Source organism: Atractosteus spatula, chromosome 27, assembly GCF_055471065.1.
Source record: "Atractosteus spatula isolate fAtrSpa1 chromosome 27, fAtrSpa1.hap1, whole genome shotgun sequence".
Classification (NCBI taxonomy): Eukaryota; Metazoa; Chordata; class Actinopteri; order Semionotiformes; family Lepisosteidae; genus Atractosteus; species Atractosteus spatula.
In genome coordinates this window covers 1,539,040-1,552,762 of record NC_142732.1, presented here as the reverse complement: position 1 = coordinate 1,552,762, position 13,723 = coordinate 1,539,040, and the positions used below count along the sequence as shown (strand labels likewise).

The 13,723-nt window shown below is 39.1% G+C and overlaps 1 protein-coding gene across 1 annotated transcript in view; it reads left to right on the top strand.

Moving 5' to 3' along the window:
* Nucleotides 1-13,723, top strand: part of doc2b (double C2-like domains, beta) — a 216,895-nt gene that overhangs the window by 44,367 nt on the left and 158,805 nt on the right. Inside the window, exons 8-9 of the mRNA XM_088907213.1 lie at nt 11,538-11,648; nt 12,207-12,404. Coding sequence (XP_088763339.1) covers nt 11,538-11,648; nt 12,207-12,404 — 309 coding nt within the window. The remainder of the gene's footprint in view (nt 1-11,537; nt 11,649-12,206; nt 12,405-13,723) is intronic.

Below are 13,723 nucleotides of genomic sequence, written 5' to 3'. Positions count from 1 at the left end.
GGGAAGTCCCTCAGAACCTTTATTTATTGCCTATTCTTCAGTTTGCTTAGCTTTTGAATTTATACTGGCATAATTGTAAAAGACGCTTCACAGCTTAATGTCTTTTTTCTCAAAATCAGGCATAAGCATCCAAAATTAAGTGTAAAATAAGCAAATCAACAAAATAAAACTGCATAGCCTCATACTTTTTATTCCTAGGTACTCAACAAAAAAATCAAGGTTTTATGCCTATTGTATTCACTTTAAAAGTTTGGTCTTAGAGCTTAACAGCTTAGCAGCACTTAAGGCTTGTATTTAAAATCTCAAACTGCAGCATTGTTGTGTGTTCTGTGTCTGTTGTCTTCCAGGATGCTTTGTTGGGTATTTCCAGACAAGTGGACAAAGATTGAATGATTTGAGTTCATAGCAAAAGTGCAGTAAGAGGACAAACCAAAGATCCTGCTAATCAGTGGGTCTAGGGAATAAGAACAGGTCACTAGGCCGATATTTCCCAAAACGTCTCAAAAAGTTGCACCAGTCACTTCTCCACTGTCCCCTTCTTCCTGGGATTTGATAATCCAATTTGCTGATACAAACTTGCAAAACTGCAGGTGCCCTTAATCTGACGGAAGGCAATGTTGTTTTTAGAGAGCAGTGGTTTCTTCCTGGCCATCCTACCTTGAAAACCTTACCCATCCTTCTCCTAACGGTTGAGGCATGAGCACTGACATTAGCCTGTGAGAGAGACCTGCAGATTGTTAAATGCTGCTCTGGGATTCTTTGTGACTTCCTGTCCAAAATCAATCAAGCCTAACCACCGAAATCTAATTGCCATCCTAAATTGTGCTAAGTAAACGAGAGATTGTATTATTATTTCACATACAATGATTGTTATTTTTAGAAGCATGGCAGCCGTTGTGTGCCAACAGACCCACAGCACAGCAGATCAGGAGAGAAAGTAAGAAATTGTCTCCCCAAGTGAATGAAGGATGAAGTTAAGGGAGGCCACCACCATCCCCAACTCCTCTCTATTAATTGATTGGGAGTGAGCTTTCTGATTTCTTCATCTATAGAGTACCTTGGACTATGCAGTTTAGTCCAAATTTGAGTACTCATTTTGAAATCACCATTGTTTGAATCTTCTGGACAGAATTTGAGAGAGTGTATTTTCTGTAGTCACAGGCATCTTTATGTGAAACAGCAGTAAGATAAAAACAATGGGAAAAGTTGTAATGTTGTAATATTGATCAAATAAGAAAACAATCACAATTACATTGCTTTTATTATTTTGAGAAGATATACAATATACAATGATCAAATAAATAAATGACCTCAAAAACAGATTGTTGAGTACATGTAGGAAACCATTTTTGTTTTAAAATATTAGTAGAAAACTCAAACCACACAAAAATACAATAGATAAAATGTTGATAAACGTCAGTGTGATATGTCTTTCACCATCTTGTTCTTAAATGCAATTAGATGTTCCTTAATAAGCAAGATTTGAGCTGCAGAATTGGTGCTTGTGATTAAGACAATACACGAGGCAGATGTGCAGTACCCTGAGTCAGCTGGGTCCTCTCACACAAGGTGATGGGAAATGAATTGGTGGTTTCTGACAGGATCTGCTTTAAACACATATCAATTTTGGGGGGAATTAATATTCCTGGGTTAATAAGGAGCGATTTATGTTAATTCCTGGAAAGAGATTATAAATAATATGGGAAATGCTGTATTCAACGGTTGTCGTGGATTATGTGCAGTAATCCCAGAGGCAGCTCTGAGAGAGACAATAAGGTCAATTGGAGATTATTCCCTGCTGGGGGTGGAGGGGGTGGGTGAGGGTGCCTATTCCCAGGACAATTGGCCATGTTTATCTTCCAGCTACAGCAGACTTCTGGCATGCAGTGGATAATATTCTGCTGCTGTTCAGATCTTGTGTTGGACTGCCCTTTACTTATAGCTTAGCAGGCTATTAAGCAGGCCTTGTCTTTTTTTGATTAGGAGTCTCTTAATTGTTTAACCAAACCAAAAGATTTGCTGTGAGTTGTGAGCAATAGGGGTCAGCAATATAATTTTAATTCTATGATTGTCTGAATTTAATTTATCAAATAAATGTGGTTACTGTGTAATAAACAATTCACATCTTAGCTTTTTCCTAACTTTTCTTTATTGCTCTTGGTTTAATTTGACAGAATGATATTTTAATAACTACAATAAACCCACCCATCTAATTTAAAAAAACACTTATTCCTGGTGAGTAGGTGGCACGCCTACCCTGGATGATTCGGGTTAAGGTTGTACTGCACTCCAGACAAGATGCCAGGTCATTAAAGGACATGCACACAGACACACACACCAGCACACAGACACACACACCAGCACACAGGGACAGTTTAGAGGCATCAAACATGCAGTGGATGAGAATTATTTAGCACACTTGAAGCAGAACAGTTTTTATTGACGTTCTACGCTAGAATGTAATTCTCTATAATGCAATTATACCGATTTATATCCTCCTTGAGGGAGTAAGGAAAGGGTGGCCAATAGCGATGGAGGCTTTAACAGAGCAAGTTGACCCTCTCTGGGAAGTGACTGAAAGGGTCAGCACATTTCTTTAACGTTCTAGAACAGCAGAGGATTCCCTTTCGTCGAGAACGAAATAGCTACAGTAGCTCCAGGTTATTGAATTCTGCAATAAGTGACTCAAAACATTTCCCAACTGTTAGATGACTTGTTTTTTTTTGTGCTGACAAATCAAATCACAAGTGTTCACACACAAAACACAGTCCTCGCGAGAATAATCATTGATTATTTTTTCTTTGAACATGTACTAAATTGTGTGGTCCTAAAAATTGTATTTTTGTTAGAAAAAATGGAATACCCAGTTAATTTTTTCCCATTTGTAATCTCAGTTTGGCATTGCCTAAACTAAGACAGATAAAACAGCAGCTTAATATGTATTTCAGCTTCACAAAGCACACAGCATTTTTGGAAGTCCTGTCTCAGCTTTCTGGTCACAGCATTGATGTCCTCCTAATCATTAAATCAAAGTTTGCCACCCAGCCTTGTGGAACATTCTGTCAATGCATGGAAAGTACTGTACTTGTTTATTGCCTAAATGACCTTAAAATGGTCTTTTACACTACTGCAGTGGAAGAGTGCCATAATTTGGAAAAAATTACAGGAAATTCACAAAAGTGCATTGTGTAATTAAAATATGTCAGTGTATATTTTAAACCCTTCATATTGCCATGCAAAACTCATTGTAGCTGTATGCAACATAAAAGCTCACTACAATTACATTCTACACATTGTATAATGGTCTATGACACAAAATAATTAAGTACCCTTTACTCTCACTCAGTGTGCACTTTATTGTTTTTTGTCCAGTGCTGCAGTCACGGATATTAAAACTCATTAGCATTGTTTCACTGTGGTTTAAGAGGTTGTCATAGATACTAAGTAGTTTATGTCCAAATTCCAGGAGTCTTGGTGGCAATTTGTGAATAATTAGAAATGCTTGAAAACATTAGGACAAAAAGCCCTGGGAATTCTAAAGCATTCTTGGCACTGAGAAAGGTTATTGTCAGTTCTTTGGGAAGAATATTACCTTATGTGGAACATAACCACTGTCAGTGTTGAGAAACAATTTTTCCAGGCTTTTTCCATGTAAATTAGAACATTAAATCAAAAAGTCTAAAAGATTATTTTGTAAAACCTCTACTGCTTTTTTTCAGTTCTCATATTTTATTTCTCATTTCAGTTGTTGGATATGCTTGTTGGATGCCCAACACAGGCATAGCAGGCTTTTAATTCTCCTGTACTTTAGTCTGAATTGGTATGCCATAATTTGAAGGAGTCACAGTCAAAGTATTTCATGCTCTTGGGTGGCTATAAAATGGTACAAGCCTTCCCTCTGAGAGCAGAATGAGTTTTCATAGCCCTGAGATAGTCAGCTTAAATCCTAGCTAGGCCATTGGCTAAATGGGGTCATATATTCTCAGGGTGCAGCACACAACTGACCTAGTGAATATCAGTTTTTCAGGCTGTATTGTTATTGATATTTTGCATGAATCCTAACAGTCTTTACTGTATTCAACCCTGTTAAACTCAGAAGAAAGAAAGTTTCTAAAGTGGTTTCCTTACAGGTTTCACTGTCAACATCAAACAGTGCTTGAAACCTAAGAACAGGAAGTGGAGAGACAGCTTGACAGATCATCTGTACTTTCAAGAGCAAGAATTAAATTAATAAATGGTGCATTGCCACTGCAGATTTGAGGATTGGGAGTTTAGAGTTAATAGTCAGAGGGAATAGCATGATATCATCTGCTCTGATAGTGAAAAATGGGAAGAAACTTGGAATCTTTCAAGAATGGCAATTATGTAAATTGCCATTTTGAAAGCACAGTTCCTGTTTTAAAATGATTAATAAAACACAGAGAAGAGGTCCCCAATGATATTTGTCGTTAAACCCATAGCTGGCTGTCTACTAAATTTGTGCGGACAGAAACAGGTCTAGATTAAAAACGGTCCCAGATGAGGTTTAAACGATTTTGTTCTCATTGGCACATGAAATAAAAATCTGAAGATGGCCTATAATTCATAAAGCTAGCACCACTGCAGTCCTTGTGGGAAAACGACCATTTGAAAATGTTTATTTGCCTCGGTGTCTTTTAATGTTGTTTTGATGGCTGAGTGTTTGAAATGGATAATGACTTCGTACCCACGGTCTGACCTGTTTTATTGCTCCATAGAGTGCCTGAACAGACATTGATTCACAAATTAAGCATTATTGCTAAACTGTGCCAGAAAAGTAACTTTGGAAAAGAAAGCACTTCCTGAGGGATCTGAGAAGCTGTGCTCCTCGGTCAACTCTGGCAAAGGGAGAAGGCCACAGGACTTGGCAGCAATCAAACTGAAGGCAAGGGCAATAAATCTGTATCTTATGGATACTTCTGAATAGCATTATACTGTTTTTGAAATATTATTTATGGACCTGATAGTTAATACCGTGATTGACCAAATGTAGATGCACTTATGTTCTTTTTTTAACATTTTTGTAACTTAACATTAGAACCAAGTAATGAAATAAAACAATTATTGGCGGGCGTCAGGCCTCTCACAGTGCAAGCTCTGGTTGTTTGTTTTGCACATTTGTCTTTTTTTGCCCACAAGACCCCATGCTTACAAAAATATGATCGTCTGGAATGGCTATCCATATTTACAATTGTGTTTATTACACGTCCAGTAAGGTTCATATTTCCGTATGCACGTGATCATGATTGTGTCCTGTTTCTCTTTTCATTTCAATTTCTATTTGTTTTTAATGTCGTATGTTGTTGTATATCTGCTCCATCGGTGTTCTCTTGCTATACTGAAAGCACATCCCACCAACTATTGTTGTGTGGGAATAAAAAATAAAGCATAAAATGTTTTACACACTGTAACACTGAGGAGTGAGTCACCTGTGTTCTTCTAGGGAGATGGATGGTCATGGGGTAAAAACATGGAGGCCCAGCCTTTTTTTACACAGCCAAACTCAGCACAGTTGAAAAAGGAAAGGCCACTGGAGATCTAACTGAACTTCTTGTAGTTCTAACTGCAGCAACAGTAAGTTGCTTAACCATTTTAAAAAGTTTTTTAAAAGTATTCAAAGTGTGCCCATACTATTCAGAAGAAGTTCATCATCCACCCTTTTCTTCTTGAAAGTCAGTTCTAGGTCTGTAGCTCCTGCATGCTCTGTTAGCACATCCCCCTGTCCATTGCCTCTGCCATTGCTTCTGCTTGTCTAAAGCAGGCCCAGTGAATAAACTCAGGTGCAGCTAATTAAATTGAATACTGCCATTCCATGTTGCCAAGCATTGTTTGATCTTGATAGCTTTCCCCTGTGTTCTGACACTTAACTTATATTGTCCTTTGTTGATGAATAAGGCATGTAGGTTTCTTACTTCAATCTGTTTTAGTTTTTGCACTTCTCTAATAGATTTAAGAAAAGAAAGGAGAGACTGGTTGCATTGTTTTGGAACTGCCAGGGATGTTAAACATGATTGAGATGGTGAAATTAAGACTCAAATGAAGCACAAATTTCAACCCATCTGTATTCCCAACAGTAACTTGATATTGTGTGCTTGTTTGGATCCAGATTTTAGTTTCATTTCAGTCTAATGGTATTAGATTAATACTTCCTGTTGTTTGATTTTGGGGCAGAAGTCATCCTGGCTTTGGAATAAAAAGGATTGAAAGAGTTGTACAGTACAGTACGTCCACAATTTTCTCAGTACTGATATTTTGCTGCACGTTATTAGAATCCCTAACTCAAAAAAAGCATCACTCTTCCTTGCATCGTCATGATTAGATCCCAAACCAGCTGTAGTTGCCATCTGGTTAAATAATTAAGGGAAAAAATGACACAAGCCAGGCTTTGCAGTTCATTACAAATCAACAATTTTAATCGTTTGTAATCCGATCAATGCAGTGACTGTTAGCACTTTTACTCTTTTATAAGCAGTACATTAACCTAATAAAAGTGTAGTCATTGAATACTGTATTAACAAAATACAGTAGCTGCTCGTCAATTTTTGTTTTTTAAAGAATGAGTGTAGAAATTTCCCTGATTTTCCCAGGGCAGACAGACGCGCTCACACCACGGCCAGTTTTCACAGTGGCCAGTTAACCGACCACTATGTCTTTGGACTGAGGGACTGAGGAAGGAAACTGGAGCACCTGGCAAACAGCTATGCAAACATAGGGAGAACATAGCAACTCCACACAGATAGCACCCCAAGTCCAGAATTGAAGCCAGGACCCCAGTACTGTGAGGCAGCAGTTCTGGCCGTGCTGCCCAATGCTTATCTAATAAAATGAAAAGTTTATTGATCAATAGAAAGTAAGCACATTGGAAGGGACGTTTGCTGGAGCATGCTTTACTAATATTGCTTCTATTCAATCATCTCAAGCTGCTCCAATACCAGACCAAGCAAACCAACTCGATGTATGGAAATTGGCCACATGATAGACAAGAATAAGTTAAAGAACATGAAAATGGAACTAGTAGAAAAATCTTCTAACTGTGTTACATTACAATATAGACTGGGGGGTTGTTTTTAATTATCCTCAATTTCCTCTCCTCTTTCAGTTCAGCTTCTGCAGTTTTGTATTTAATTAATTGAAAGGAAAAAAATCCCAAACAAACCTGCAAGAGAGATGGTGTAGATCAATGCAGAAGTTGACTAACTGAACTAGGATTTATTTTTAGCTTTGATTTTTTTGCAGAGTGGAGAATTAGTGAGTTTTCAGAGATAATGGAGCTCAATAATATTGGACTTCCCCTTTCTCAGGATAAGAGGATGTGTTTGGGATCATTATTTTCTGTTCGTGTATCTTGTCTGAATCTGCAACTACAGGAAATACAGTAAAAGTACCAATTCATGTAACATGGCATGTATTCTAAATCTTCCATTGCTACCTAAATCAACATTTTAGAAGTATTAAATTGAGACTGTTAGGATTAGTAAAGGAAAGCAGTTATGACCTTTTTCGTTCTGGATGATTTTTTAACATCTAAAAATGTTTTATATACAGTACTGTATGTTGTCATCCATCTGTTATAAAAACGAGAATCGGATATTGTGCTTAAATGCTTTTAACCCTTCAGTTGTATTTTTAACACCAATATACTCATAATAAAACAAAATACAAAGATATTGCAGAACGTTCAGAGAATCTACTTGGACATCATAGCTGGGTAATGTGTTGTTCCAGACCTTTTATTTTATATGAAGTAATGCCACAGATTTTCAGATCTCAATACTCCCTTTCATACTTTAATTTGTGTCCACAGATCCTTATTTCACTGTTGGTTCTAAGCATTTCTCTGGGTTGACTTCACCTTTTAAGACTAGAAATATTTAGCGTGGATGACAGAATTGGGGGGATCTGTGTGTGACTGGTACTGTGTTTCATTACAGAGCACTGGTCTTCATCTATAGTGCCATCACTACAGATCTTTCATAGGAAAGCTCAGTTCTGTCAAAGCAAAGTTGCCTGTGCACTAATAAATTATTAAGAGCATGTAATCTTTACCCAAAATTGTGTTTTTTTGAATAATAATAAAATATATGCTCTATATTCTATTTTCTTCCACTTGCTAGATATAAATCAGTGCTATTCCTATAAAAGTGATTTACTGTAGTTTACTTTTAGCTACCCATGTATTCAAAATGGTCAAATTTATTAATGTATGTCTCCAGAAATGTTCATTTGTTTTAGAAATGCATCCAATAATGTTAATATCTACTGTATTAACAGTGCCTTTTTTTTCTGGGCAGCATACTACTAACTAGAAAATAAAACCACACGCCTGATTTAAAAGAGAACATGTTCACAAAATTGAAACATTGAAAAAACACACAGATGATACACTGATGCTGGCAGGCCAGTTAAAACCCCTTTGTCCTGACGGGATGACTTGGAACAGTGATGTCGAGAAAGTGGGGGATGTGGTGTGTGATTAGGGTAAGGAATAGCACAGCGGATGTGAAATACCTGAGTAACAAGATAAAGAGGTTGAGGCTTCTGTGGTGTCAGCAATTTCTTTTTCAAGTAGTTTGGGTTTTTTTTTCCTTTTTTCTATTCAGTAGATTCTTGCGATTCCAGAGGCTGGATTGGACATGACAAGCACTTACTGTGCCCTTGACAGGCCGAGAAGATGCAGAATTGGTTTGCATTTCGCTGAGACGCTCCACTTGTTCTTGCGTCACTTCCAATCGCCTGTAAATCCCACCAGTGGTGAGCGGTGCAATCCATCTGCTCTCCCCCGGGATCGAGCTGGGGCTGGGCCTTTTTCAAGTCTAGCCCTGCTCTTACCTTGCTGAGGGCACAGGATGAACTCCGAATGGACTGCAGGCCGGAAGGAACGCACAGACTCAATCAAAGCAGCTGGAATGAGTAGCGTTGATTCAGTTCCTTTCGCTGTTAAAGACTCCGAATGGTAATTCTTAAGTGAAACAAAGTAAATCCAGCCATCCCTTTTCCAACTGCATTATCCGGTACAGGGCTGAAGGGAGCCGGAGCCTATTCCAACATGCAGCGGGTGCAATGGCGGGATGTATCCTGGACAGGATGTGTTCCATCCCAGAACACACACAAACACAAACACTTCCGTCAGGGCCGAGTTCCCTAGATGCCAATTAACCTACCAGTGTGTCTTTGGACTGTGGGAGGAAACAGGAGCATCCGGAGGAAACCCATGAAAATATGGGGAGAACATGCAAGCTCCACTGCGTAGATAGAACCCCAGGAACTGAACCCTGTGAGGCAGCAATGCTGGCCACTGCGCCACTGTTGTGCCCATGCAAGGTCAATAAGAATATGACTTCAATCACCGTGAATTTCAGTGTAACAAAGACATCTGCCACTTCAGAGAGTAATTGTGAAGTACTGTAGCTGAAAATTGCAAAGATTAACAGTAAAAGCCTTTACCCAGAGACTTGTATGCAAGGTGGTCATTGACATACTGTACAATAATCCATCAGCGAAAGAACTAGAATTAATATATTGTATTATGTATCAGAAGAACCAGTTAATACAATACTGTAGTTCAACATAAAACAATAATGTGAAACAAACCATGTGTCGTACAGAGATACTGCAATACGCAGTTGAATTGGAAGCTCTGTAGGTACAGTTTGCAGTAAATGAATTGAAAGTGATACGATATGAGAGCAGATTTAGCAGCAATGCAGAGGTTACAGCACTGCAGGATTTAAAGGTGCAGCCGGAACAGGTGGTTTTAGAGTAGGTGCGTGTTATCCAGATTGTGTTGGGCAATGGGAACCTGGTCAGACCCTGTGGGGATAGTTCAGCGTAGCCAATCAGACCTGACCTGCATGTCATGGGGAGAAAACTAAGCATCTGGACAAACCCCATGTGGACCCAAGGGTTTAATTAGTGTTAATTAGTTGGTAGCGGAGGAGAAACTCCACACAAAATGTGCGCCAGCGCTGTGAAGCAGCTGCTCTGCCACACCACCATGTCTCCCACAAAGATTGTGAAGCTTACTTGTTCAACCAAAGATATGAATGTAAAGCTCTACGGCATGTAAAGCAAAAGACAATTTACAGAAATGTATTTATTTTCTCCTTCTGCTAAATGAAAAGGAACATTCATGACAGTAATGAAGTAGGAGTTTTTGTCAGAACATCTTGCTGCTTTCACTTTCTGCTTGTTTAGGGGAAGGAGCTTGAAGGTTGGTCCAACTTCAGTCTGTTTATAAAATGTTAACTGCTTCCCCAAGGGTTTGCTGGAGAATTCGCAATATTGTATTGTATAAACGTCTACCTCATGTACAATAATATGAGTACTTGGGCTCCTGATAAAAATCCACTCTTCAGTCCTTTCATCTGTTTTGTATCGTGCAAACCTTGTGGAGCAAACCCAAGAGTTTTCCTATCACCTATTGAACAGTTTTTTTCTTTAAATCTTTCTACAGAAGTTAAGGGAGAGAAAAAGGAGAGGAGGATATGAAAACCTGATAAGCATTATGGATTTCTTTTAAGCTTTTGACCCATGTAACAGCAGTGTGCAAACGTGCGGGCAGCATAGTGATCCTATAAGATAAAAAGAATTGAAATAGTTTATCTGTCATTTCATGAGGCAGCAGAGAATGTGCAGTCTTAGTCTTGTCAGAGAATATCCTCAAGACTTTCAAGCCTTAGTGTGTGAAACCACACTTTAAAATTGTCAGAGGAAACATCCCACATGCATTATTTATGTGGATAAAGAACATTTGCAAATTGTAGGTGTTTTGCCTGCCGCTGTTGATCAGCAGTAAACTCATAAGACGTGATTCACATTTAAGAGAAATTTAATCAAAACTCTAAGTCAGCAAAGACCCCACAGCCCTACACTTGACATGTGACAGTTCTCCACACCATTGATGCAATGTAGCTGAAAAATATTTTTTTTTAAAGAAAAATCATTTTAAACAACATTGAAAAATTATTAGACTGGAGTTTATAAAAATTAAACCGTCCACAATAATTGCAGATTTTTCTTAATATACGGTGATCACAATTTCTCACACCCCAGCAGTCAGTATCTCATTAATCCTGCTTTGACTTTGATAACACAGAGAAGGCACTTCCTGTAGCCTAGTAGTAAACAAACCCACCCTTCACAGAAGAGATTACATTATTTTTTCTTTGTAAATCATGTTTGTTTTTTTTTGTTTTTGTATATGCAACAAATTCAGAATGTACACTTTCATACTTTTTCGGTTGTTTTGCACTTTTAGTTTCATTGTATCGGGAGGCTGAATGCATTTAAAATCGTTGAAACCCTCTGAGCTGCTGGATTTCTTTCTCCAGCTCAGTAGAATTTTCTCTAAAAAAAAGTCCCAGCCATGAGGGTGAAGCTCATATCCTGGCTTCTCTCAAGAACCAGATGAAAGATATCCTCAGATCAATCAGGTGTTAGCAACTGAAGGAACTACATAGATGAGTCAAGTGGACTCCTGTTGCTTGTAACGACCTGGTGCTCTGTGTCTCTCTGTCCAGTGGTTTCCAGCGACAGTGAAAGCGACTCTGAGCGGAGCTCCTCCAGCCTGGAGGACAAGGCCTCCACCAGCTCCAAGGGCACCCAGAGCGGCAGGCAGCCCGACGACCCAGGTGAGCCCACCTGCAGCGGAGGCTGTTCTGCGACACAGCAGGCCTCAGGCAGTACCACAGTGCCCGTGTACAGCGGGCCCTTTCAAACAAGCTTTCGTTTACAGCTAATTCATTTTAATTAAATAATTACAGTGAAGAGGATACCGCAAATTTTCTTGAGGTCTGGATATATACCCTCCGTTCGGACCCTAAAGGTGTATTTATCTTTTCTCTGCATTGTCTGTTCCTTTTCATAAGCTACAGTATTTCCTTCTGTGTTCCCGTTTCCTGCATAAATATGATATATTTAGTCACATATACTTATCAGTTTATCTGTTGGGCTCTCAGTACAGTTGAAACCATTTGTCATTTTTGGCATCACACTCTCCAGCCCACACAGAGAACTCTGTATCATGTACATACTGTACTGTATATACAGTAGCAAATGTTTTTAAATTTAACCAGCAAGCTATATGGACTTAATTGTCTCCTCTTGTTTGCAGACTTTATTTTACTGCAATGTACTATTTACTACATACATATTTGCAGTGTGAGAGCTAACAGGTTGTTTCATTGCAGTGTCCAGTGGAGGTGTGACCGCAACGCCCACTAGCTTGACCGGCAAGTTGCTGGGCAGCCTCCTCTCCAGCCACACCCTCTCTGAGAGCCGCTCCAGCCTGGGGAGCAACCGCAGTGGGATCCCGGGAAGCACAGACACTGGCCAAAGAGACACCTGTCCTGAAGACTATGACACGGACTACAGCAGGCCCTCTCTGAGTGAGTGCAGCTTCCTGTCTTCATTCCAGCATGAGCTCTGAAGCCTGTTTAACGAACATGCTCAAGTTTTATTGATGGAAATTAGAGGAGTAAACTCAGAGGAGTAAGCCTCTTTGCCTTAAATCTGATCTTTCTGCCAGACGTATTTTGAGCAATGAATGTGCACAGGCACACCAGATTCGGGTAATCAATTCACTAGTGGGTTTGCAGTTTCAGTTTTCTTCAATGAAACAATAAAGCATTTCTAGGTTGTACCTTTGTTTACTTAAGTCTTCTAGCGGTGTGATCATTTTTGCGAATGGTTGATTCTGAAGTTAAAGTTATGATACCATATTTAGGTGGTAATTTATTCTGTTGTGGATTTGGTGTTACAACTCTCAGTCCTTTTTTAAAGAATACAAATTCTGTGATAATTCACATCAATGGATCCTCATGTCACTACACAGTGCATACTATTCTCTCCCAGCCATCCACAATTATAGGAATAGCTGCAAAGCAAATACCTTTCCTCACATGCATTAATTTCCACATGACATAGCTTGTGCCGTGTTACTTCCCTTAACATATCTGTTCCAATTGAACTGCTCTTCATCAGGTTCCTCCAGGAGTAAAATCACTTTAAACCTGTAAAAGCCAAGTTGTACATGTTTTGGAGAGACACGGACATGTGTACTGATTCAGTCTTTCCCACTTACTCTTTAAGTACCTCATTGATTCTGACCTTCCTTAAGAGTTTGTTTGTATGTGCTTTCCAAACGTATTATGCAATGCTATAGCTTCCCAGTTTTCTTTGGCTTCCAAGATGCTCATGGCATTTGTCAGAGAGACGTGAAGACAATCAGTTTTAGGAAGGTCAAAGCTCTGTTCTATAGTGTCCTGACCTTGTATGCCCAGCGTCCATGATCAGTAAATACAGGCTGCTATATTCTCTGTCTTGTGGTCATTTTGTGTACATTAGGCTTTTGTTAAGAGGTTCTCATCCTAATTAATGTGCTGTAAAGCCACTCAAAAGCTCATTTGTGATCTGTGAGGTCTTGTTATTCATTAATGGTCACTCCTGAAGCCCTACAGGACTCCTACTCCAACTCCTGAAGGAGTGAATTCCTTGGCACTCACTCACAGACAATACAGACCACAGCAGAAGCCTTTTAAATCTACAGACCTCTCTCAGTAGTATTGCACCTGTCTGTGGTTCATGTAATCTGTGCTGCAAGTGCTTCAGAACCAAAAGAAAACTATTTTCAGCACAATTTAGTTTGTCCTGGATACCACAAACCTGCCTGCGTTGGGTACCAGAGTTATTAATTACAGCCTCCCTG